General features: G+C 41.3%; 1 protein-coding gene across 1 annotated transcript in view; it reads left to right on the top strand.

Annotated features, from left to right (window-relative positions):
* The first annotated feature begins 868 nt into the window (after window positions 1-868).
* MYH15 (myosin heavy chain 15) overlaps window positions 869-27,291 on the top strand; it is a 91,035-nt gene continuing 64,612 nt past the window's right edge. The window contains exons 1-13 of the mRNA XM_079974293.1: window positions 869-1,014; window positions 2,599-2,702; window positions 5,046-5,189; window positions 8,078-8,234; window positions 11,171-11,198; window positions 13,254-13,347; window positions 14,557-14,577; window positions 15,597-15,689; window positions 17,784-17,847; window positions 17,944-18,042; window positions 20,626-20,729; window positions 24,517-24,655; window positions 25,403-25,521. Coding sequence (XP_079830419.1) covers window positions 924-1,014; window positions 2,599-2,702; window positions 5,046-5,189; window positions 8,078-8,234; window positions 11,171-11,198; window positions 13,254-13,347; window positions 14,557-14,577; window positions 15,597-15,689; window positions 17,784-17,847; window positions 17,944-18,042; window positions 20,626-20,729; window positions 24,517-24,655; window positions 25,403-25,521 — 1,257 coding nt within the window. The 5' untranslated portion in view covers window positions 869-923. The remainder of the gene's footprint in view (window positions 1,015-2,598; window positions 2,703-5,045; window positions 5,190-8,077; window positions 8,235-11,170; window positions 11,199-13,253; window positions 13,348-14,556; window positions 14,578-15,596; window positions 15,690-17,783; window positions 17,848-17,943; window positions 18,043-20,625; window positions 20,730-24,516; window positions 24,656-25,402; window positions 25,522-27,291) is intronic.

Raw genomic sequence — 27,291 nt, 5'->3', positions numbered from 1 at the left:
TCTTTACTCAGGTCTGCTCCCTGGCCATTTAAAGTGGTCCACCTCCTTGCCTGGCACCGCAGTTGCCTTTCAGATTTCCCTCCCTCCTTCCCTTGTCCCTTGGGTTCTTTCTTTGTACTGGTGTTCGATTGACCTTGCTATGGATTGCTTCAGTGTCCGTATTTGGGGCCAGGGAGGAATTTAATCCTCAGGTTAATTGGGCCTGTCTGGTTTGTTTGCAATCATCACAACTTGGGTGGTTATGGCATTGGGTTTGATCCTTAGTCTTTGCCCAAGGGGAAGACCCTTCTGTGGCAGTGAGGTATTCTATTAAATGAATCCAGGGGGAGGAGCTTCTGTCCATACACCCAGGTGGCAGTTAAGGGCCATAGCATTCCCTAGCATGGCAAAACTGTCAGATGGTATCCCTTTGATGTATGTCATAGGTCATCCTTTAGCAGGCTTGACCCACTAACTGACCAGCAGGCAGGCTGGATAATAGCAGAGATGCTCAATACCATGCCAGACTTGCATCCGTACTCAATAAAGTTGTGGTCTAATTTGAACCCATGATGCTTCTCTGAGTCCTTGCTTTAATTGTTGCAGCGGATAAGAGGGTGGTGAGCTGCATTGCCTGGGCACGCAATAAACCAACTCCGAACATGTGTGAGATTAATTTTCCGTAACCCTGTACAACTACAACTTATCTCTTAAATACCACATTGCAGGCAGCTTTTAGCTCTGCAGAACAGAGTGACAAGACACACATTTGAAAAATAAATGCATGTATAGTTCAGCTTTCCTTGGAAACAGGTGCCATGTGGAAGTGCTATATATCACTCTGCTTTGGATATTTGGTAGATAGATAGTAATTTTGTTGTTGTTACAGGCTAGATTGCTTTGTTTTTCTTTTGGGGAGTACAACTTTCAGCTTGCTCGCCAAGATGATGGACATGTCGGAATTCGGGGAAGCTGCTCCCTTCCTCCGGAAAAGTGACAAGGAGTTGATGGTGTTGCAGACTGTGGCTTTTGAAGGTAAGGTGTTAGTTGTTGATTCTGCCATCAACCAGGAAGGCTGAATGATGCATACTTCTATAGCTTATGATTAGAAGTTCTATCGTAAAGGGCCAATGTCTTTACAGCAGTCTGTTTTGACTGGTGCCCCTTATACTTCTGCACTTTTAAAAAATGTGCATTTATTCTGCTGGTCTGACCAGCTGCATGTTCCATATGTAGCTTAATATGTAGCTTAAATTGCACTGCAATTTGAATATATAATAGGTAGCCTTTCCATTTTACTTGACAAGACCCCCTTTTCCCCATTGATGTTGTGATTATTCTGATGTCACGATCTTGCAAGAAGGGTTGCAGAACTTTGATGTTCACCATCTCAAAGTATAAAGTAACATTGTCTGGAAATAGCACAGCAGCTCTTAGCCAGTTCGGAGAACATGTATTGTTCTTAATGGTATTTTAAGAAGGTAAGTACGTCTATTGCATGTGGGTGACATATGGTCTGCCTGGTTTCAGTGTGTGCTTTTAGACATCAAAGCAAAGAACACACAGCTTCCAGGCATTGTTCTATAAGCATCAACCAGCTGGAACCAGAAAAAACTTAAAAGCAACAGAGTTCAGAGCGTGATGCCACACCTTTAGGGTGATAAGAAATGGCTGAGGTCATTTGCAGCTCTTGCACTGCATACTGTAAGATCAATAGTATAAGTGCATCCATGAAGTATACTCTACCCTGTGGTATGATAGATTTGGCACTAGTACATTGTGATGATGTGCAAATGTGTCAATTATTGCATCTCTGATTCTTGAATTTTCATCTTGAGTTTGTTGGCTTCTTTGATTTGAGCAATTCATAAAAGCAAATGCTCCAAAAGCGTTTCAAGTAAAAAGTAAGCTAGTGTAAGAGGGTGGAGCAATGGGGAGTGAAACATACTTGTAAATTACTCAAATTCCAAACAATCAAATTGTAACCTGTGAATTGCACACTTCCTTGCATTTTGCTGATGTTAACCAAAAGCACATTTGGGTTGGGTTTTTTTTCTTTTTCTTTTTTTTGTAGTGCAGAAATGGTGCCAGAGCATTTGCTGTGTGCAGTAGGCACAGGTTATTCATCTTCTGTCTGGGAGGACCAATGGAATATAGTATTCAGGAAAATGAACTATGAGCTGGAAGATCTCGTTAAAACCTCACTTAAGCTGCTAACACAAATGATGGTCTTGTGCAGCCACAGGCAAACTCGGTCCTCCAGATGTTTTGTGACTACAATTCCCATCATCCCTGACCACTGGTCCTGTTAGTTAGGGATCATGGGAGTTGTAGTCCCAAAACATCTGGAGGGCTGAGTTTCCCTATGCCTGGTCTTGTTCAAGGCCACTGTCCGCTTCAACACCTTCCCAATGTGAAGGAGGGTCAAAGCGCCATCTTACCTTTCAGGGCTGTTGTAAGGATTACTTGAGTTTGTGAATGTGCTCTGAACACATACAAAAACAACACAATTCTATTCTATTAATTAATATTCTATTATATACAATTCGTAATTTATTTTGCAATGTTGAGTATCAAATATTTTTGCATAACAATGAAGGACTCCTTTTTCTATGCTAGGGAAGAAGAAATGCTGGATTCCAGATGAGAAGAAAGCTTATCTTGAAGCTGAGATAAAAGAGACTGGCGGTGGCAAAGTCACTGTTGAGACTGCGGACGGGAAGGTAAAGAGCCCCCCTCCCTGTTTGATTAGTCACAAGCATAAAGCATTCTAGACATAATGAGGACAGAGAAACAGTTTTTGCTGCGTACAAACTTAGGCCAGAATCAGTTAAACAGAAAGAAGCAACAATCCGAGGAAGGGACGGAGGATCACATAAGAGAGAACCGTATAGAGAGCTGGAGATTTCCTTGCTTCTTCGCCATGTACGATCTCACTGTGGCCAAAATGCTCAATGTTAAGCTCAACACGTATATATACAGCTCCAGCTCCAGATTTTGTTTAATTCATTTTTGCTGTGTGAGGAGGAGCCTGATAGTTATCCAGACCACAGCACAAGGGAAAGAGAGGCTTATCTCTCTTCCCCCAGCCATGTTCATGATGAAAATCCTCTCTCCACCCCTTCCAGTATAGCTAGGAAGCTTAGGCAAAAAAGTTCACAATGGGATATTTTTCTCTAAGCCTCCTAGCTCTTTGTGTGTATGTTATCTTCATATATCCAGGAGCCTATAAGCAATTGCCTATAGGTGCACATGGGCTTATGAGACTCACAGTCTTGTGGGGGGGACGGGACCCTACAGATATGCCATTTATTGTACCTGCATATGGGTAGTTTATGAGGAACCCCCTGCATTTATGTGAGAGCATTTTTGTTTAAGCTTCTACCCATGGCAGCTGGGGTGACTGAGAATATATGGCACATATGGAAGCCACAAACACCTCCCTGTGATTCCTACGGAATACATGAACAAGCCCTTAGTATATTTAATTTGTTTTTATATTGTATGCATGGACCCAAAGGATTAAGCAAGAAAGTATTTTAAAATCGCTGTTGACACAAACAAATGAATAAAACCTGAGAGAGGTTTAGTCATGAGTTTGCAAAATATAACAACAACAACAACAACAACAACAACAATTTATTTACACCCTGGTCACTCTGGGTGGCTCCCAACAGAATATTAAAAACACAATAAAACATCAAACATTAAAATTTTCCAATACAGGGCTGCCTGCAGATGTCTTCTAAAAGTCAGATAGTTGTTTATTTCCTTGACATCTGAAGGGAGGGCATTCCACAGGGCGGGCACCACTACCAAGAAGACCCTCTGCCTGGTTCCCTGTAACCTCACTTCTTGCAGGGAGGGAACCGCCAGAAGGCCCTTGGAGCTGGGCCAGTGTCCAGGCTGAAGAATGGGGGTGGAGATGCTTCTTCAGGTATACATGAAATAGATGCACTGAATTAAGGTTCACCAAACGCTTCATTGCTATGACCTGTAGACTGAATTGGGACATACCGTAGGTTTTTTATTTATTTAATTTCTACCCCACACCATGGTCCTGCTCACATATAACACTAAGCCAAACCATGGCTTAGCATGAGTGCGCAAACATGTGGGTTTCTGGGCTACTCCTTTGACCATGACCTTCTCTCCAGGATCATGACCTTTGCTCCTGCACATCTGGTCATGGCTTGTACTTAGCCATGGATTGACTTAGCATTACATGTGAATCAGGTCCATGTGAGTTAATTGACTTGCCAATGCTAGGATGTCTCTGATATCAACAACTGCCCTTTGTGAATAATTAAAATTATTAATGTAATCATTGTAGTCTGTACTTTCTGCATTTAATTTTTTTTCTGACCTCACTGTTTACAATCACCACTATCCCACCACCACTTGTATATCTTCCTACAACCCAGGACAACACTTAATGTACTTGATTAAATGGACCATAACCCACACCACTCTTTTGTCATAATAAATTTGTTAGTCTTTATGATGCCACAAGGGTCTTCAGGTCTTCATTGTTTTTGCTGCCATGGTCTAATATTGCTACCCCTCTGCAAGTAATTTATCCACAAACTATAATGCTTAGTAACTGTTATGTCTTCATTGGTTCCTGTTTTGTTTTAAAATCACAACAGCTTCAGGTTAATGCTTTGCTACATCCTTCATAGGCAAATTGGGATAGCATTTAGCTTACAACCAGTTCTCAGTGTTTGACCACTTTCTCCATCTTGCTTTTTTAACTTCAGATGGCCATCATCATTATTGCTTTCTTAAAATCATGTATTCTACTGCTTACAACAGTGGGTGGCAGTATCCAACAAACTGAAATGGATAAGAGATGCATTTTCTTTTTTTCCTTTCGATCAGTCTCCCAAGAGACTAGATATTTAGGGTTGCACAGAAGCCTTCAAAGTTGAGTTTCCATTTGTGGGCAGCCTGCTCTTGAAAGTAATCCTTAAACCATCTTTTAATTTTAAAAAAGTGTTGTCAGATCGCTCTGTAGTACAGGAAGTTTGGAAAGGCTGTGGTTACAATGTTCCTTTTTCTTGCAGACAGTCACTTTGAAGGAAGATGATGTTCAACAGATGAACCCTCCCAAGTTTGACATGATTGAAGATATGGCTATGCTGACCCACCTCAACGAGGCATCTGTGCTGCATAATTTGAACAGACGCTACAGTAACTGGATGATCTATGTATGAGTCATTCATTGATTTTCATTTAAAACTGCATGTTGAATTGCATCTCCATTGTGCAGGATAAGAATCAATACTGCCAGATGGACATTCTGACCTTTGATCCCTTTGTGGTTCCTGCTCCTGGCTTATTATGCATGAGGGACTCTCCTCTGTATACTCTCTGCTCCCTTGTATATTCACTTCTGTGATCTTCCTTTGAAACTGAGTTTCTGGTGCACGCTGCTGGTCAGAAGTTTCCAGAATAACCGTTGACAGGCAGACAACCAAAATCCCCTTGGGTTCAGTTATCTCCCCCAAAAGTAGGTTAGCTCTCTATACCCCTGTCAAGGGGTAAGGAGCTTATTGCTGCACATAGTGTCAAGTATGTGGTTAAAATGAGTGGTAGATTGTGTCATAAAATTGTAATTTTGTATGAGCTCTCCGGCAACTTCTTGAACATGGATTATCTGTCATTCGAGCCTTTACAACTACTCAGAATGCATATTACGGAATGGTTGCTATTATGTAAACCCCCCTAAGAACATAAGACTAGCCTATTGGATCAGGCTAGTGGTCTATCAAGTCCAGCATCCTTTTCTCATAGTGGCCAATCAGGTACTTATGGGAAACCTGCAAGCAGCAGGACTTGAGCACAATAGCATTCTCCCTTCCTGCAGCTTCCAGAAACTGGTGTCCAGAAAATTCCAGCAACTGGTATTCAGAACTATTACCTTTCTCATGTGGGTTTGCCTACTAGGAAGAAGACAGGAATGAGACTGCCCCCATGTGATTTCTTTAGCATCCCTGTCTCAAATGTTGTGGTGTCAGCAGAAAAAAGGGGGGGGGCATAGAAGAAGCAAAGTATATTTCTAGGTGGGCGAGTTGTTCTCTGAATTAAAACTACAGTAGCAGTATATGTTATTTGCAGTGACCGTCCAAGGTGGGGATGGAGGATGACTATTCACCTTGTTTGGAGTGCTAACCCCCTGTATCCCCTCTGGTGCTTCCCATGTTTGTAATGCTCAGTACAGTGGTACCTCGGGTTACAGACGCTTCAGGTTACAGACTCCGCTAACCCAGAAATAGTACCTCGGGTTAAGTACTTTGCTTCAGGATAAGAACAGAAATCGTGCTCTGGTGGCGCAGCAGCAGTGGGAGGCCCCATTAGCTAAAGTGGCACCTCAAGTTAAGAATGGTTTCAGGTTAAGAATGGACCTCCAGACGAATTAAGTTCTTAACCAGAGGTACCACTGTACTAACATGTTACTTGCCTCTAGCAAGCTAAAGTGTTTTTTTAAATCACCGTAAGTGAATTAAATTTTTGTCACTATGTCTTATCAGATGCCGAGCAGCATAGCTATGGCACATTAAATGATCAAAGGTTGACTAGAGGGCTACTTTTTCATTTTTTAATGTCTGTCACATCCTTAATTCACCCAGTTTATGACTATGTCTGTGCCTTGGGCAGCTGATAGAGGTCAGAATGTTCCTAGTTCTGTCTCCTGAAATACAGGTGGTATCAAACAGTAGACAACGTGCCTCTGTGTACCCAGTCTCTAAATATGCAGGGAGCAGCTCTCTTTCTAATATATTTGAATAAATGAGGACACCCCTATAATTTGGGTACACCAGGCATCTGTTTACTTTGTCTCTGTGGCTTAGCCAGCCTTTACCTCTTGGTTTCACTCTGGTTGGACAATAGGTTTTCATGCTTTACACACCAGCAGAAGCAGAATAAACTATGCATATTAAGCAAAGACACATGCTGCATAATATTATCAAGATGCAGTAGTTTCCTTTTAAAGTGCAAAGTTTGGATAATTGCTGCAGAATCTGGATGTTTATGGCATGGCGTGTGCCCAGTCCTGATGGCTACAGGAGTTGAACGCCTTTCTTAACAAATATTGTTAGCCGTGAAGATTGCTTACTTTTCTAAATGCCTCGTGCAGAATATTATTGTGGTAGATGAATCATAGAATCATAGAGTTGGAAGAGACCACAAGGGCCATTGAGATGAAGTGTTTGGTTTTGGAAAATCATGTTCCAATGCATACTAGTTTACAACGAAATTCATTGTTGCTGGCCATGTTCCTCATTTCCAAGGTTAAACTAATTTCTAATTGAGTTGTACTAATAAAATGAGGTTTTTTATTCGTGAGATTTTCTTAGTGGGCTTCAGTCTACACATCATAAAAGTCTGGGGATACTTCATATATATCACACCTTTCTTCAGTAGAATTCCAGGTGGCATGGATATGATTCTCAGGTGGCTTTCTATCTCATTTAGTTTTAGAAAGGTTGCTGCATCAAGTGACTATGGGCCATCTATGGGAGCCTGTAGCTCTTCAGATGTTGTTGGACTCCAACTCTCATCAACTCTAGTCAGCATAATCAATAGCTAGGAATGATGGGCGTTGTAGTCCAACAACATCTGGAGGGCCACATGTTCCCCTTTTTTACTGTTATACAAGTCCCAATCAACTAATGTTGCTTTCCCCTCAAAAAGTTGTCAGCATTTATATTTACAGAGGTTTGCATTTTGAGGTGAATTGTTGGAGGCTGGGATTATGAGGAAATCTTGAGCTGAAAGTTACAAATGGTTGGCTGTGACCAACATATCCGTTGCTTCAAAATGAAACAGACAACTTTGATACAAACCATTCTGCTATCGATGGGATTCTCTTTCAGTTTGTGTGTTTAGTATTAATATATCAGTAAATTTCTTTCTCAGTTTCCATGCCAGGGCAGTCTGGTTCTGTTAAGCCATCTTTTGTTAAAAACAACAATGACAAACCCTACAAATGAACTGGATTAGAACAACTGCACTGTTGGCATTAGGATACAGTGTGAAATCTTCATGTTCTTTACCAAGGTTCTTAGTGATTTTCTTCTGTTTTCCTTTCCAGACTTATTCGGGTCTCTTCTGTGTGACAATAAACCCTTACAAATGGCTTCCTGTCTACAAGACAGAAGTTGTTTCAGCTTACAAGGGCAAGAGACGTTCAGAGGCTCCTCCTCACATCTTCTCCATAGCTGATAATGCTTACCATGACATGCTGCGTAGTAAGTAGCGTCATTTGCCCACATGGCCCTTATTTGTTTGTCCTACAACTAAATCTTGCTTTCAAACGTTTTCCAAATGCTGACAAGAGAAGCTTCTAGGAAGGGCATTTAGGCACTATATCATGAGCAAAGAGCCTGGAGATGGTAAGATCTCTGATCTTCAGCGCCACTCAGATTAGGGATAATATCTATTGAACTCCTGACTGTCGGAACTGTATATCCTTGAAGTGACTTGTAGCCTAACAATGCCAGAAGGGCCACAGGTTCCCTGCTCCTGATTTACAAGAAAGAAAGAGAAATTGTTGAGAGGATTTTTTAATTTCCCCCCAGTAATGCTTAGGTTTTATAAGACACTAAAACCATCATTACACAGACTTCCCGTCTCTGAGCAGTGAGAAACTCCAGGGATGTGCAGCGCTCACTCTGAGTTAATTTATTTGGAAGAAGATCAATGAAAGGTTATGACAGTTTTTAAGCATTTGAATTTATTTACAGGTGCAGATCTAGATTTAATATTCCAACAGAAAGCCAAATTCATTGTCATGTCTCAGATCTCCAACTTCCCTGACACAGTTTGCTTACTGTGCTCCTAAAAACTCAGCTCTCTGTGCCTGTCTCTCAGAAACTAGACTTTATCCCTTTTGTTCACTTCCCAGGCACACACAGACCTAGCATACACCATCCTTAGCTGGATAGGGAAAGAACCCACCCACTTCAGTTGACTTAAGGGAGATCCATCTATCAAGAGCAATCAGTTAGCAATCTGCCTAAAAAAAGGTTTTGCAACTGTGTCTTAAAGGAGCTTCAGCAGTCATTCTTGCTCTCTAGTCTCTAACACTCTCTTGTCAAAACCTCCAATCTTACAACACAATGAGCCAGGTCACCTCGCCTGTGTTCCTGTGCTCACATGGACCACCCATAAACAAGAATTTCTCCATGGACATCATTGTCAGAGGGTGAATCTGTATACTCAGTAGCCCCATAACTCTTTCTGACAGTAAAGTGAATGGCAAACCTTGGTTTGCTTCAATCTCTATGTGCACATTTCTGTTGCTCCTACCCCTGCCTGCTTCCTGTTTACACAGAGAAATAATCAGCCAGTAGGTCAGGGCACTTTCTTTTCTTTTCTTTTTTACAGTCCTGCTTCCCTTTGGCTGAAAGAAAGGAATGTACTGTAACAAATGAGCCTTCTTTGAACAGAAACCACAAGGCAGAAATAGTGATCTCAATAACTGGAGCAGCTGTTTAAGAGAAGGAGCATGCGCTTAGCTCTCCTGTTGAAATCAATGTGTGCTAAAACTGCCTGGCTTTGGCTGCACTACAGCCAAATGTTAAAGGCCACTGACTCTAGCCTCCTTCAAGCACTGGAGCAGTGATATAACATCATGCCACCAGAACTGGAGCACACTGCAAATTCATGTCCGAGCAGCAGATTTCTTCCATCAGAGGGCAGTGGTGATGCATGCCTGATTATCTGGAGCACTAATATTTGTGCAGCCATCTACATTCTGGAACATTACCAAGGGAGCTTGGGGTTTGTGCTCATCTGTTTCAAATGTGACTCTGCACAGAGTACAATAGGTATACTGCCATTGATAACATTAAAATAATATATCAAAGTATGAGACATTTTCCTGTCTTGTGCTTTTTGTTGGAGCTGGCTGAGTTATAATAATAGTTGAAGCATAAAAAGCAAAGCAAAATCTCTAATTATGCTTGGCACAGTAATGTGTTTGGCTTTCTAGGTCCTTATAATTATAGCATCTTTAAATGCGAGGTGCCTGCCCTTAAGAGGCATGCACTATTGTTACAGAGCTAGTTTGTCTAGATCCCCTGAACTAAGAACTTTTCCCTTACCCCTATCAAGTCAGTGCAATACCGCAGCTGTATGGGTCTTGTTTGCTACTCTTGTATGGAATGACCATTCTGGGCGGGGTTGGTAGGGGAGGCAAGTACTTCAAATTCCATCGACGGTCATTTGCAAATAAAGCACATGCTTGCCCAATATAACATAAATTCCTCTAGGTTCTCTCCTCTCTCAAATCACTTGCAAACAAAAAAGATTGCTAAGCCGACATGTTACACAGCTGGTACTTTGAGACCATCTCTATGCCAAAGAAGGGGAACCTGTGGCCCTTTAGAAATTGGACTGCAACTTCTATCAAAAGCCAGTTGTCAAGGAATATGGGATTTGTAGTCTAGCAGCAGCTGGAGGGCCACAAGTTCTCCATTCTTGCCCTGACCAATTGGACTGCCAATGCTGATTTCCTTTTAATTCACAAAACATGCCCTTTCATTAGAAAGCAAACAGAAGCCCCATGCTCTCGAAATTGTTGCGGGGCAACCAAACCTTTTGGTTTAAATGCAAAACTTGAAACTTCACTACGTTTCTTCCATGTAACACGAATAGAACAGGTTGAAGGGAAGCATCTAACACAACAGGTTTAGAAACCCTCTAATCTGAATGTCTTTAGCTGAATGTGTTTTCCATGTTACAGAGCCTTTGATATGCTAATTAACCCCAACCTGTCAAAAACCCATCCCTCCTTTGTTTCTCTTTGCTCTCTTCAGTCCTACTTCCTTTGAAGAGCCCAATGAATTTCAACAGCACACCTTGCTCTTGGAATTTCTACCAAGAAACTGATCAGGTTAAATTGTCTTTCTCTGCTTGTGATGGAGTCATGCAATGGCTTTTGCAGCTACCTCCACAGCAGGGATATGGCACTAAATAATGGAGAGAACCCAAAATGAATTGGTTTTGCAGGCCAATGCATTTTGCCAAAGCACTCAAAATATACTAAACAAGATATTTCCCATGTTGAGGGAAGTTTGCCTGAATTGGTTTCTTCTTGTTTATTTCTGTTTGTATAAGAAATTATTCCCTGGTGACTACGTAGCAAGTGCAATTACAGGTTCCTTTTTTCCCTTCTGCACAGATCGAGAGAACCAGTCAATGCTGATCACGTAAGTGGATCTTTTTCTAGGGAGGTTATTTATGCAATGCCAAAAAAGGAAAAATGCATCTTCAAAAAGAAGGGCAAAAGAGGACACAGATTCGCTTAACATTTCTATATGCTAATTATAGTATAGTTACAAATCGAGAAATAATTGCTATAATATAAATAAAAATTCAATATATCCCACCACAGTGGGAAAGATTGTGACCAATTGATCTATGTGCCTATTCAGTAACTATTTATAGTTACTTCAAGGCCCAGTTCTCCCTTCTTCTCTTCAAATCTGATCAGACGGTCCTTCACACAGAGGACTCCTTCAGAAGAGGACTGTTCTATATAAAATAGGACACATAGCCACCCCAGTCTTTTCAGATGCCTCACATCAGCAAATGCAAACATCAGCAAAAGCAATTGGTTTCTAGTATGCTTATGAGAGCACACAAAACTGAAGACATTTTATTTCAAAGCACATATTCGCCTTTGCTGACTAGTTTGCAAGGTTTTTCAGCATGGGCATTAAGACAAGTAAATTTCACCCTTGGGTTCTGGATATAAAGTTAGTTATTAGGCCAAGAGTAAGTACTTAAAGAGGGAATGCCTGGTAGGGGTGAGTGTGAGCAGAAAGGCAGTGTGGGCTTGGGTGGCAAGGATTAACCAGGGCTCCCTGGCTACTGTGCTTAAATATTGCTGTTCCTGACTGGATTTACCTGAGGTGCCTTGAGTCTGCTTCTAAGAAACACAGCTCTGTTGCGTCACAACTCAGGTCCTGATACTCAGGTTTTAGTCAGTGTATATTTTGTTGGTACCTTTGTTCCAGAAGAAGAGCTGTGTTTTATTAGACCAAAGACGTACTAAGTCTGGGCCCAGTTTCCCACAGTGGCCAACCAGGTGGCTTTGAGAAGACTCACAAGGAGAGTTTCAGTAGTCCACTGTTGCCTCCGCCATCTTCTATTCAGTGGTGTTTCACATGGCCATCAATAAGACTAAGGCTTGTATCTAATGTAATGCTGAATGACTTGTTCCCTTAGCACAAGGATTTGCCCTCGGATAATTCTATTTCCCCTCTCTCTGCCCCCCTTGCCCTCCTCAAATCTGCTCCAGAAGGCTGGAAGAAAACCCAATAAGAGATTTAGGAAGTGAATGAGAGGGGGAGAAAGTTCCAAATGTAAATTATTGCACTGATGGAATGAGTTAGTTACTGCCCTGATAGCGCAAGGGGAAAGAGACAGTGGAAGAGGACTGGAAGAAATTTAAAATATACCTTAAAAACAATTGTAAAATTGAGGAATGTTAAGATGTCAGGGGGTAAGAGGTAAAGAATTGCAGCAGTAATCAAAAAAACTAAAGGAACTTTTATGAAAGGGAATTAAGATAATGGACCTAAGGGTTGCTAAAGAACCATTAAACAAGGATGCAGGGATGGGGAGGTATGGGGAAGTCAAAAGAAAGAAGGGTATGAAACGATGGGTTGGAAATTATATTGTTTTGTATTGTTTTTGTTATCTGTTTGAAAAACGAATAAAAATCATTTAAAAAAAAAAAAAAGATAGCGCTATCCTTTCCATACTCCTATCCTCTTGTGTGCCCAGATGCCACAGTTCTCAGCATCCCAACTTAGAGAACAAAATCAGACATAACGCAGTGTATTTGGGTCAAATAAGGCCACAACTGGCCTCCTTTTATACTCAAGGAGCAGACCCAAGTGAAGCCTGCTGCTAGTTGGGTTTGCTCCATAGCTGAGCACCCACTCCTTAGCCTGCTCACCATTGGCCAATTTGGCTGCAGGCATGGATTCAAACTTCCTGGCAGGTGAGGAGGCCTATCTGGCCTCCTGCCAGCTGGGAATCATCCATCACGACAAGCCTGTGTTGAATCAGCGCCAGTGGACTTACCTGTAAACATGGATCAAAAGTGAATTCCTTAAAGGTGAGGTTTGAGGTTGCTGGACATGATTCATTCAAATGTAGCACAGTTTAGAGTTTGGCAGAAAAATGCAAATGTATAATGCTGATTGAAGTGAAAAGCTTGAGATTAATAATGTCATCTTCCTTCTGTTTCATAGTGGAGAATCTGGTGCCGGCAAGACTGTGAACACAAAACGTGTCATTCAGTATTTTGCCACAGTAGCAGCAATCGGTGAACCTGGAAAAAAGAATGTAAATATTCAAATGACTGTTTTCTTCTTCTGCGCAAATAATATTTATTACCCAACAGGTGGAAGACATTCTGTTTCCAAGGCCCTGTAAGCACCAGTTAGCATGATTGTTAATTGCATGGGGATATGTGAGAAGAAGCTGTAATATTTCAAAGTGATTCGGGGGAAGCAGAGCTCATGGGAGTTTGCCCAATGAGTCTGGCTGTTGTTTATCATCATATCATCATTTATTTTTTTTGGGTTCTGAATGTGAAGAAAGGGGCAGAATGGAGAGTAGGGTATTGAAACTGGTTCAGTGTTTCAGAAGACAAAGGTCCACTTGAGCTGCTTTTAATTCTGTTTAATTATTACAGTTTGCGTAGTATCTTTATCTGTGAGTTGTAAGACTCAGTCTTCTATTTCAATGCTGTTGATGGATTAGGCTTCAGTGGGTAGGTACATTTACATCCATTTTGTTCCAGAAGGTTACTAAGAATTTTATATTAGAGATTTCTAGTCCTTCTTCCAGGATGACAGATCCCAGGGAAGAGTGAATGATTGTAAATCCAGTTCAAGCCTGCAGTGTAAATGTACCCTGGGGACCTGGAGATGGAACAGTGCTGTAACTGGTAATGCTCCATTAACAGCTATAGCCATTCCTGGTTCTGCTGTACTAGCACAAGCATTCTCCACCTCTGATCTGTCACCTCTTTTTCCTGTGCTTTGCAACAGAGTCATCTGGACACACGGCGAAGCATCAGGAGTAGTATAGTGTGGATAGGGACAGAGCCCTGCAAATCTAGTATGTTGGGTCAGTGGCTGGACTTCAGACTCTGGGTGGTTGGATCTAAAACATGGCAGGGACTGATGGTTTAATACCAACAGCAATAATGGACAACTTGATAGGTGTAGGAACAAAGCATGTGCAAAAATAATTGGGTTCCGAATGTGAAGGAAGGGGAAGAACGGGGAGTATGGATATAGAAACTGGTTTTGCAGCCATACAGAAGATCCACATATGATCCTAGGACTGGATGCCTCTTGGTTCAGGACAAGCAGCTTAGAAGTGTTGGGAAATTTACTCTAGAAGTCTCTGTAGAAAAGCAGTTGCAGAATAAAAAAGGTTTCTGAAATCACAAATAGAGCGGGATTGATAAGCAATGTTAAATGATATTTTCTAATCACTTAGACTAACTGTTTGTTTAATTGTCTTTTCATTTTTCTTTGAAAGCAACCAGCAACCAAGACTGGGGTAAGTAGATGACTTTCCTGTAATTGAATTTGTATTTCACAGATTTTGCTGACGTGCTATGAATGTTGTTCACAGGTGTATGTAAAACTTCATTTGCACTTGCCCTGCTTCTAAACCTAGAAGAACTCAGCTGAAATTAATTTTTGTTACAAAGCCAACTCAAAATCATAGAAACTGGCTCTGAGCAATCTAACTGTATGATTCTAAACATTTTTAGCTTTCTAGACCATTCCTATTGCATCTTTTTATACTTAGTGTTTCTTTCATTTTGTGAAGCTGGGGTCAGCCTAAGCGAGAAGTGCTTACGTTCTGCTGATTTCAACTGGAGAATATTAGCACAGGTTTCATTCAGTGACATGATTGTTGTTGTTTTCCCTTTTTACACAAACTTGCCCCTTCTTTCCCTTTTCTTCAGTTTCGCTGCATGTCTTCAGCATAAAGTATGCTGGCAAGAGACTTTATTTTTTCCAGTAGGCATTAAACTACACATCAAATCTGTTGGTTTTTAATATTTTGTATTTCGTTTTAAGGGAAAGTACTATAGGTAAAATAAAAGGAGAATTCCCTGGATGCCTGAGATTCAGGTTTGGGCAAGTACTCTCTGGTGAGAGAGCCTCAGCAGAGATTTTAAACCACAAAATATACAGCAAAGTAAAGCGTGGAAAGATAGCTTGTAAGACTTTTTAAATATCCCCTTCTAAATTGCTCCCAAAGTTCCCCACCTCCCTTAGCATACAAAGAGACCACACATTTGGCATCTTTGTAAATCACTTTTAGGTTTCTTTCTTTCTTTCTTTCTTTCTTTCTTTCTTTCTTTCTTTCTTTCTTTCTAACAGTCAAGCAGTGCATAAATTTTATGAAATAGATATTTGGGAGTTTCCACAAGTGCATTTTTTTAAATGGCAGAGATGCATTCTGCCAAAATCGTGGAGTTTCCACCAAATCTTAAAGCCCTTTTGTTGGCAAATTATGAGTGCAGGGTTGTGCCCTAAATGTACTTCCATATTTTGCATTGTAAGGGGACTTTGGAAGATCAAATCATCCAAGCCAACCCAGCCTTGGAAGCCTTCGGGAATGCCAAAACTCTGAGAAATGACAACTCCTCACGCTTTGTAAGTATGCCTTATTGCTGTGGTACTTTACCAGTCTGCCTTCATTAGTAATACCATATTAATAAAAAATGTTCAGCATTCAACATAGACAGCTGTATGGCTGATACTTAGGGCCCTTTCACACCTACCATTTATGGTGAAAGTGTTGTTGTTTGATCTGACATTTGTAAGAGTGAATTTGTAGCTAGTTATTGACACTTTTGCTCACACTTCGCTATTATTAGAGAGCAGTATAGGGATTTCCTGTCAACGTGATTGGCAGGTTGTGCCTGAGCTGAGAAAAGTTCAGTAACTGTAGTCACACCCCTAATGAACTCTCGTGTTCTGCCAGCCAGTAAATGTCAGAGTTATGAGCATGAGCATGGGGATAGCTCTTTCGTGGCTATTTAATTAACTAATTCCAGAATACCGACCTTGTGGAAGTATAGGAGTTTAGAAGAGGAACTACATGGCTGCCTGAGGCAATAGCAAGCCTAGTTCCTCTGATGAAATTTGGTCTGCTGCTGCCATGGCCAGTATCTTGCCTCAGTTATCTTCGTCTCTTTCTGCCACATTTCTTCTCCGAACTGAGCTTGCATACCAACAGCTTGCACCCGTCAGAAGTGGCATGAAACAGGCATCTTCCCAACCCCACCCACCCACCCTCCTCACAGAAACTGGGGTGCTGCTTGCACACATGCCACACAACTGAAAATATTGAGAATCCATTCTGGATCTTCACAAAAGTTGGGGGAGTGGTGGTTTGCGTTCCAAGAAATATGGGGTTTTGAAGCCATTATTCTGGGATACTAGCTGAATGATACCAATGTTGTCTAGCAATATGCCCCCAAATCTAAATCCCCAATTAGCTATTCCACTATAAAATGGTAAGCATGGAAAGGCACTTATTGAAACATCTACAGGTGTTGCTTCCAGTCCCACCTTTTGCCCTTCTGACTAAGCACTTCGCAGTAGTCTCTGCCGTGTAGTGGGTGGAACAGGACTGAAGCAGCAATCCCTGTCTTCACCAAACATTTACCCAGCCAACTACACAATCCATACAACTGAAGACATGGCTTTTGTGCAGAGTTCCTAAACTTGAGAGGCAGGAATTATGCAGACAAGCTTTGAACACAGGTTGGCCTTGTCTGGAGGCTGCTGCCATGATCTTGCTTCTCCCTCTCACAACAGGTGTTTATTGAACACATTGTACATATTTTGAATGTCAGCCAGCGGACTTGAGTTCTGTTTGGACAATCACTTGATATTTATAAAGCACCCGTTACATCCTCCATACAGATATTTTTGGAGCACTTCACAGCAAAATAACGGAGCTTGCTAATTGGAACTAGGAAGGGATGGACATAGCAGCATGCATAAACCACAGGAAATGTCAGAAAGCAGAAAGGTGCATATATCCATGCAAGAAGGTTGTCAAGGGGATAATTTGACCAATTAATCAAGTACAGCAATGACGTATCAATGAACTGAGTGCTGCATCCTCCTGTCCAGCAGATGGAAGGTGGTTACATCTTCTGAATGGATGAGTGGGATGCAGATAACAACTGCAGCACAGCACAATTACCACTGTGCTCTTGTGTAACACTGTGTTAAGTAAAGCACACAAGTCATGCGGAACAATGCCCAAAGGATGCAAAGCAAGCTGGTCACAAGTCAACAGAAGGGTTATAATTTGTTGTTATAATTATGGTATGCAGAATGCAAAACTACTGAAACCATAGTCTGTCTCTGCAGTTTCCCGGTTCATGTACTTAACAAAGACAGAGGAGATATGAGAATCTTTAGACACCTGAAGGTTGCACAATCTGTTTCAAGCAGATTACATGGGTCGTCCCCCCCCCCTTTAATCTCACTTCGTACATGTGAGGTGATAAACCTTACCTACCTGAAAAGAATGTTAAAAATTATTTGAATGTATCCACTCATCATTTTGGCCCCCCCAACCTTAAACCATGACAACCAATATCTAAAGCATCTCCAAATAGATGCCCGCCCTTGCTTTTTGTTCATATTTTTAATTGGTAATATATTCCTTTTCTATCTGTTGGCTGTTGCGGTTATGTGTACTGATATATTCTCTTTTGTACAAATTAGGGTAAATTTATCAGAATCCATTTTGGAACTACAGGCAAGCTATCTTCAGCGGATATTGAAATCTGTAAGCAACATGCTAATTTCTATACTTACTTGAGCTATATATTCAGATTGCATGTTTCAACCTATTTCTCAATGTAATTCTTCATTACCCAACCAGATCTGCTAGAGAAATCCCGGGTTATTTTCCAACAACCAGGTGAAAGAGACTACCATATCTTCTACCAGATCTTGTCTGGGAAAAAAGCAGAGCTACAAGGTAAGAGAAAGGAAAGACGTGGTGTGTGCAAATTAAGAAATGCAACTATGATCAGCACTGCTGCATTAAAGAATGAAAAACTAAAGACAGATGACTTGCAGAACACAATTAGGTTCAGTAGTGGGTTGTTGTTTTTACTCTTTATGTAACTGCTTGTTGGTGCAATCCTATGCACATTTTTATGGGAGTGAGCCCCACTGCTTTTCATTTTTTCATTTGGGGTATGTTCATGTCGACAGCTCAATACACGGCAAGGCCGTTCCCCTCCCCTGCTGTGTTTGAAGCCTCAGTTTACATGGTTTTGTTCACCTAAGAGATAATTCTTCACCCAATACTCATGAGCTTTTTGGTTTTCCTGTCTCTGCAACATCACCCCCCAGCCCACCACTGAAGCTGTCACCTGTGCAATGGCTGTCTCAAATGTTCAAACCATTCTGCAGTATAAAGCAAATGTGGCTTAATTTTTCTAATTGGATTGAAACTGGTTTGAGAAGCTACAGGGCTGATCTGGATTGGCACTAATGTTGTGTTAATGCATACTAACAGTGGGAGCACACTGGATGTGGAACTATTATGTGTTTGTTTGTTTGTTTGTTTGTTTGTTTGTTTGTTATTATACCGCATCCATCTGATGTGGTTGCCCCAGCCACTCTGAGTGGCTTCCAACAGATATAAAAACACAATAAGACAGTGTTTGTGTGAACATACCCTTAAAATGCCTTTGGGCTTTGTCATGTCCTAGAATGTTATTGGTGCTGGTGCTAAACAAAGAAATCAACAAAACTTCCCAGAGTATCTTGCTTCCACCCCATTGGGTGGATCTCCTTGCTTGATTCCCTTCCATATATTTTCACTTGTTCTTTTTTTGAAAAAACAAAAACCATTTTACTTCTGTGTTTCATTAATTGCTATACTTGGGATCAATTTAATGTGTACATGAGTTCAAACGATAATGTCATATATAATTTCATTTCATTTTAGAATTGTACACTGCCTTGTAAGGGCGTTATCTCCTATCAGGCAGTTTAGAATTCCTTTCAATAAAGAAATGCTGGAAACCATGGGAGGTTACAGTGCTCAGGAGCCCATGTTCTGCTCGTGGGTATCCCAGAGGAATCTGGCTGGCCACTGTGAGAACAGGATGCTGGAATTAGGTGGGCAATTGGCCTGATCCAGCCATCTTCTTTTTTATGATCTTATATATTATTCTCTAATATATTATTCTCTTTGAATCTGTAGATAGGGTTTTGCCTAAGACACATCTTTGCCTCGTGACATTTATACATGCTGATTGTGAGTTGATGCAGATTGCTAGAAATCCCCAGCTAGGCAGTGCTTCTTCTAATATAGCGAAGCATCCCTTTATCCATGCGCTAAATTGCTGCTTGGCAAAAGCAGTAATAATCTCATTTGAGTTCTTGTTATCCCGGCAGAGTGGTCCATCTGCTAAACCCTTAACCCAGTTAGCCTTTGCTGTGGTCTAATTAAGGAAGATTAAAGGAACTGTTTCAAAGTAATTTTGTGCTAACAGGATTTGAACGCAAATATTGTACTGTGAAAATGTACCTTCCATGGTGAATTTATTCCTCTGCTACACACGTTTGCAGAGATGGTTGCATGCATCAGTCACCACCCAAATTTTTATTTAACTATTACAATCAGTTGCTCATAAGTAGTCCTACTGAGAGAGAGAAATTACTGTCGGTAATAATGTTTATAGTACACACACATCCTGTTGTCTTAACAAATCTCCTGAGTCTTCCTTTTGTCTTGCTTTTTGGCTAATATTCTTGACTGTCATTTGAATTTCCAGTGCTTTTCTACAGGGGATCAATGCACTGGAATCAGCTGAGGCTCTTTAGTTGACTTAGAGTTTGTTGGGCCCTGTGCAATTTCTCTTGCCTTTTATCTGTTGCAGAAGAGGAAGGATCTGAAAGCAAGGCACTGTATAATACCAAGTTGACCAAGGTGTGAGACTTGGGGGCTTTTGGCCAAATGGAATTAGCTGTATGAGCACAAGAGTGGCAAGGTGGCACTGTGCAGCAAGGTCCATTAATTTCAACAGGTCTACTCTGAGTAAAACAGAGTTGAATACCACCCTTGATTTGAGCACAGAAATAAAGATCATTTGCAGTTCCACCTCAAGATGAAATCCAGGCACGGCAAGATGTCAGAAGTGGATTACTTATTTAACCCAGCAACATCTGAAGAGCAACAAGTTCCCTAGTCCATATCAAAGTGGTTTGTGGTGGAGGAAACTTTTATGTACTTTTGTGAACAAATAGCAGGTTGGCTCAGAAGAAATAATTGTCAGACTTCAAGTGGTGGTGTCCAACTTCTTTCTTCTGGTCTTTCCTGCGGAAGTCATGCATATGGCACTTATAAGTGATCCGATTTAGGAGCTAAACTCTACACATTTCTGCAGGTCTAACTTCCTCCAACGATATTCCATTGTCATTGTGATGCCACCATAAACCTTGTCTTATGACATTGCATTTATGGGTACATGTTGGCTCATGAGGTATACTCAGTAACAGACCAGATCTCAAGAAGAGAAGCTGTTTTAATTTTTCTTATTTGCAGATATGCTCCTGGTGTCGACAAATCCCTACGACTTCCACTTCTGCTCACAAGGTGTAGTTACTGTGGACAATCTGGATGATGGGGAAGAGCTGCTGGCAACTGATGTAAGATATGATTCATTTTGATTAAAGATTGCAAAATCTTGCAAGCCATAATCTGTTGTAGACGTTGCTGTGGTTAGATATTTCTTTTGTTCTCACTGAAACTGTGGCAACAGATTTGAAGCACTGCACACCCAGCCCATGGAAAACGTGCTGTAGCATAGAGTAGCTGAGCACAACTGTGCTACCAAGTCAGGACATCTGGTGCATTTCAGTATTTAGGATGCTCTTAGCATAGGGTCCCCTTCAGCCAAACCTCTCTTCTTGCTTTAAGTCTTTCAGAGTAGGAAGAGTGGGGAAATGCAGACATAGCCTTAGGGCTATGGTTTCCATTACATTTTGTAGGTTTCCATTAGGTCTTGAGTACATAGGAAAATAATTCTTATCTCTATATGTACAGATATTATAAAAAGCAACAATAAATATGTGTATCAGCATTAATAATTCTTTAAAACTTGATCTTCCATGGCAGAGACAGTGGGTGGTATCCAACATTTCTGTTCCACAAGGGATTTCTATTGAACATTTGATATAACACAATGGTCATATCATAGAATCATAGACAGCAGCACTAAGAAAAACACACCAGGTATAAGAAGCCCATTTTGATGTAGGGCAGTGATGGGTAATCTCCAGGCCACAGGCCGAATGTGGCCCTTGGGACTCTTCGCAGACTATGCCTCTGAGTAGGCCATGCTCTGCAGCCTCCTCAAGTGTCTGGGCTGTGATAATGCCTCTTGCTTGCCTGCCTAGAGGAAGGAGAGACACGTGGCTGGAATGTAGCCTATTGTACAAAGGTAAGAATCAAATCTGTTGTCTCTGATCCCACTCACTTTGCTATCTCTTGTCTTGCCCACAACTGGCATGGAGGCCCCAGAAGGTTGTGCGTGGGCTGAAGGTTCCCCATCTTGATGTAGATATCTATGTAGAGATCAACTATTTTGCTCATTGCAATCTCTGTAGTCAACCTCAAGTAACCTTTTGACAGTTCCCATCAAATGTGAATGGTGCCTCACTGAGGTACTCTTGGTGACTGTTCCCGAGCTGTAAAATTTCATTCCTCTGGGATTCACAAGATATTGACATCGTTATGTGCACATATCCCATAATGGATTTTTAATGCTATCCTATAATGTGTTTTTAATGCTATTCCCTACGCTTTTGATGTTCTCAAGTACTTTGTAATGCATTCACATTGCACATAATGCATATTTTTGGTATGGAGAACATAGCAGTCCAGAATAATCCCAATAAGTTTCCCCTGATATTGGTATTAAACCATCCATCCTTTTATAGTGTATTTAGGGATTGGAAAGGGGAGGGATCTTACTGGCTAAGGTACTTCTGTGTTAACACCCCTCGTCTGAACAATGGGAACAACAATTTGAGAGAAAGATAAGCCAATGCAAAAAGTCACTTGCTTAGTATCTATCAGATAAATTATGTTGTTTCCAACAGACCAAGTGAGCAGCAAGCAACCAGAGGACTCAGGCATTTTGAGAATGTAGTTTTGGATACGGTAAATGATCAGATGGTCCTGGTTTCTGCATATGTTAAAGGGAATACATTAGAATAGCCCACATGTGGTATTATACCTCAGTGAAACTTACACACATGCAGGGCACAATGTTTCCAGACCATTGGCAGGATTGTGGTGAGGGCTGAGAGATAGTGAGATTCTGGGTACTTAATGAGAGTAATATAATAACTAAGCAGATTTTTTTTTTGGAGGGGGAGAGAGAGAATGTAGTGTTTAAGGGCTTGGTTAGATGCGTTTTAGCTGCTGCAAGATTTGTGATAATGGAACTGTGGAAAGAGCAATAGGACTCTCACGGTACATCTCGGTTACAGTAAATCTTGGGAAATTACCATTGCAGAAAAGTTTATACATCAAATCCATTTCCTCAAGGAACAAACAAAACAAAGCACCTTTTTTTTTTTACAGAAAGGAGTAGCTTTTTTTTAATGCTAATAAGATTGACAGGACAAGACAATATATAGCGATTTAGGAAAAAACAGTGGGGAATTCTCATCGGTGGAATACAGAAGAAGACTCACTGTTATATTTGTCAATCAGGGTGACTTAAAGCATTATAAACAATATTCTTTACCCCCCCCCCATATTTTAATTGATTTTCCAATAATATATATTAAATGGACACAATTAAATCCACACAGTGAGAAAGGGTCCACCATCCTCTTGCCAGAAGTAAGTGTTCTTGTTCATATTATATTGTATGCTCTTCAATCATATTCATTTACTGTCTATTTTTGTCAATCCTTCAAGCAGGGATCTTCTATATCATATCATCACCATCACCTCCATCAATCAAAGGAGACAAGACATACACAAACATAGTTCTAACAAGGAGGAAGCAGCCAGGAAGTCCAGATCTGTGCTGATGGCAGCCAACATAGTGTTCTCCATTCCACACGTGTAAAAAAATGGCCACTAATTGGCACAGAAAGTATCTGGCTTCTTTTCTCCCCTCTATACTGCTACATCATGGGTTATTTTCTCCTGAAGGAGCTATTCATACATTGCTAAACCATAAATCTAGCCCTATAGACCTTGTAAATTTCATTAAGTTTGGACTATAAAGATTCTCACTACTAACGTTCTGAACAGACCTGTTGTATTAATATATTTATTCGTCTCCTCAAAAAGAGAAAGCAGAGACAAGTGAAACAACATTGTTTATGATGCCTTAAGTCTCTCTGATTGATGAATGTGATAGCTGTGATTGTCTTCTTCTGTATTAGTCCCATAGCAAAAAAGAATATTGTTACAGGTCTGGGGCAACAGTTTTTGGGGGTGCAAGGGGACCCATAAATGCTAGAGTTGGTGAATGCTAGAAATTAATAAATGGTAGAATTTAGATAATGTTTGGAGTATTGAGGGAAAGATGCCAGGCCAGGGCCTCACTTAGGATAGAAGTTATTAAGAATGGCAAAAGGTGCTGGAAGTGAGTCATTAACCTATCAATAAAAACCATCAACAGGGCAAGAGATTTTCTGACAATGACCTAGTGGGAAGCTCCCATGGTTACCATGGGTGGAGAAGGGTGTATGATTTCAGCTTCCATGGCATAGGAAAACAGAGAAGTGGGGGGCTGTACCCACAGAAAAAAATAGCTGTTTTACATGAGACTTGGGTTTTTTTTTCCCTAGCAAGGGTCTTTGGGAAGGAGAAGGGTGGAAGCCATGCAGAAGCCATGGAGGGCAGAACCATCTTGGCAGGCTGGGACAGAGATTCCAATGCTGTGCTGCTGTGGGAAGCAAGTCCCTCTTGTGATGTAATGCTCTGAACTCTCTCCAAAGTAGACCCAGGTGTAAATATGGGTACAATAAACCATATTTTTTCAAGACTGTGCCTTGATTTCCCAATGGAAACGCAACCCTGGCTGAGCTCCTGGAACCCCTGGAACCTCAAGTAGCCGCTCGGCGGAGATTGGGTTGGCGTGTAGCACTATTATGTTCAGCTGACATGCCATTGCAGTTGTTGGGCTATTTTTTTGGTTGATGGTTTTATTTGCTTACCTTAAAAATGAAAAATCTCTCTCTGTCTTCAGTAGATTATTAGTGGTAGGAACTATTCTCTGTTTTTGAGGAATAGGGCAGATTCAAAATAAATAGCAGAGGCTTCTTGTTCCTCTAGTTTATTTTTTGAAAGATCAATACCAGAACAAGCACAAACATCAGCCGTGCCGTGAAAGAGCTCTAGAAAATAAAGCTGCATGTTGTTTCACAGGCAAGTGACAAAACGTCCTGTTCTTTTTACTTTCCACAGCAAGCCATGGATATTTTGGGCTTTGTGGCGGATGAAAAGTATGGTGCCTACAAGCTCACCGGTGCCATTATGCACTTTGGAAACATGAAATTTAAACAGAGACCCAGGGAGGAGCAGGCAGAAGCTGATGGCACTGAAAGTAAGCTCTTCCGTATCTGCCCATTCACAATGTTCCATGCCCTGTGTTGAGCTGTGAGGCTGCAAAGCAAGGTCTGTTTTAAATGACTGCAGGGATGTTCACAAGTTACATTCAACGAGTGCACAATCTGTGTACACAAATAGTTGAGCTGTGCACATGTACAATTATTCACAAGTAATGTTCAGCAAGTGTACAGACTGTCCACACAATAGTTAAGCTATACATCAAGGGTACAATCTTTCACACAAATTATTGTACATTTGTAGGGCCAGCTTATACCTGTGTTCATTGAAACATGTGAATAAGCCTTGTTATTGCTGTATGATCTGTATTCAGATCATACATAATCTGCAGGTTTTATTCCTCTCACTTCTGCGATTGTCATTTCCATGTGATTGGAGCATACATATCATGACACTTCTGTGTTTTCCATGATGTTGATATTACTCTCCTGGGGGAAAATAAATGTCAAAACACAGCAAGAGCAGCAGCTAGACTTTCAGACTCAGGTACTTGGAGTTAGAGAAACACAATGAATTCAGGAAGGATCTGCAGTCTTTTATATATATTAAATTCTAGTACAGGGTAGATGTTAGCTAGGATTTATATAGCCAATTTGATTTTCATGCTCCAATGTTGCTGTTTAAAAAATGCTTGAGTCTATCCCAGGAAATGAGTGATCTGTAAATCTAGACCAGTCCTATCCTGTGTCAATGAACTTGTTGAAATATTGTAACTCTCTATCAGGTGCTGACAAAGCTGCTTACCTGATGGGAATTAATTCCTCTGATATGCTTAAGGGTTTGGTGCACCCTAGAGTGAAAGTTGGAAATGAGTATGTCACCAAAGGCCAAAGTGTGGAACAGGTAAGGAGGTGTTTAAACTACATGAGCCAGTATGATACCAAACCCATATGCTGGGATGAAGAACCATCATTCTTTTGAGGGCTGCAGTTCCCTTGGGAGCAATCTGTCTGGGACTGCATGCTACTGAGGGGGGCGGGGCGGGGCGGGGCTGAAGCCAGTATTGGAGCTTCAATTTATTATTTGTCTGACCCTTTCCAACAAATACATTGAGTTCAGATTGGCTCACAATAATAACAAAGTGTTAAAAATTAGCAAACAACACTTCCAGCATATGAAAAAACAACACAGCATATAAGTGAAGCAAAATCAAACAAACTCAAAAAAACAATTAATGCAAGAACTATTTGGATACAAGCCATTGTCTTTCTTCAGTACACATTTCCTTACCACATTTCCTCAGAAATCAGTGCTACTGATTTCAATATGGGTTGGTTGGGCTTAATGTAGAAAATTTTAAAACCTCCCATGTCAATATCATGAAACAGGAAACTACGTAGCTGGATTTTCATAAAACAAAACAGTAAATCCAGCTTCAAAGATTCCAAAGCTATATTGAAATCCATCTTGCATGCAGCTGTGTGAGCATATTTATGCCGAGTTGAAACTGCAAAACCTATGGCTTTGGGCAATTATTAAAGCACACATTACCACACCGAAGTACTTGCCATTGGACAAAGCAGTAAACTATGCAAGTGCAAAAGGAACTAGATAAATTGCCGTTGAGCCAATAAATATGTTGCTTGGTAATGAAAAATATAATTCCCCCTGCAGATTTCATATGTAGCTATATTTATTCCTGTTTTATAAGTCTGGGACTAAGGGTGAGAAATGATTTGCTTTATCAAGGTTGCATAGTTGGATCAAGTATCCCAGGTCCAACACCCTCTATATTGAACTACACTGATCTATGTTTTAGGTCAATAAAGACTCTCCTCCCTGAAAGAGAGGGGAGTGGTTGTGGGCGGGAGCCTGAACACCGCCCCTAGCAGGGGGCGTAGCCCCCTGCCTCTAGCTCACCTGGCTGGCGCTCACGCCCCCCCAGTGGCCATCCAACCAGGTGCCGTGGGGGGGGCGTGTCCAGCAGCCTTGATGCTGCAGCGTCAGCCTCTCCCCGGCCTCATTTCTCTTCCTCATCCTGTGCTAGTCACCCACCCTCCACTCCCATTGAGTTAGGGCTTAGGTCATTGGCCTTGCTATGGACCTTAGGTTGGTCGCCCCGGTTGCACGGGGGGCCTGGTAGGAGTTTTTCCATTTGGCATTAGGCTTTTTGGTTTTTTCGCCTACCTCGTAGCAATCATCACAACTTTTGTGGTATTGGTGGGTAGGTTAGGCATTGGAATAATGTGCTGTGGTGTGTCGAAGTGCTAGGTGTGGCCATCGCCTATGCCTTCAATGTTTAGGGGTATTCCGTTAAAGGAATCTGGCGGTCGTGTATTCTGTCCAATGCCTGCTTGGCGGGAGGCCATGGCACGACCCTCGGTGAAAGCAGGGGTGAGCCTATAGTTGGATTAGCATCAACAGGTGATGAACCCCTAGTGAATAAACCCACTTGTTTCACGATCCAATGCCTAAGCCAATACCTTTTCATTGCTGTAATCAATAAAGTTGTGGCCTTTTCTAGCCCATTAACCTTATATCACGTGTCCCTGTGTCTTCTTTTCACATCGCGGTGGTCGGGTCCTCGAACCACAATTGTATGCTAGGTTTAAACCCAGAATGTCAATAGATCTGAACCTGGCATGTAGGATGCTCAAAGGGAGTACCTTCCGC

This window comes from Podarcis cretensis, assembly GCF_951804945.1.
Source record: "Podarcis cretensis genome assembly, chromosome: 4".
Classification (NCBI taxonomy): Eukaryota; Metazoa; Chordata; class Lepidosauria; order Squamata; family Lacertidae; genus Podarcis; species Podarcis cretensis.
This window is presented reverse-complemented; position numbering and strand designations above follow the sequence as displayed.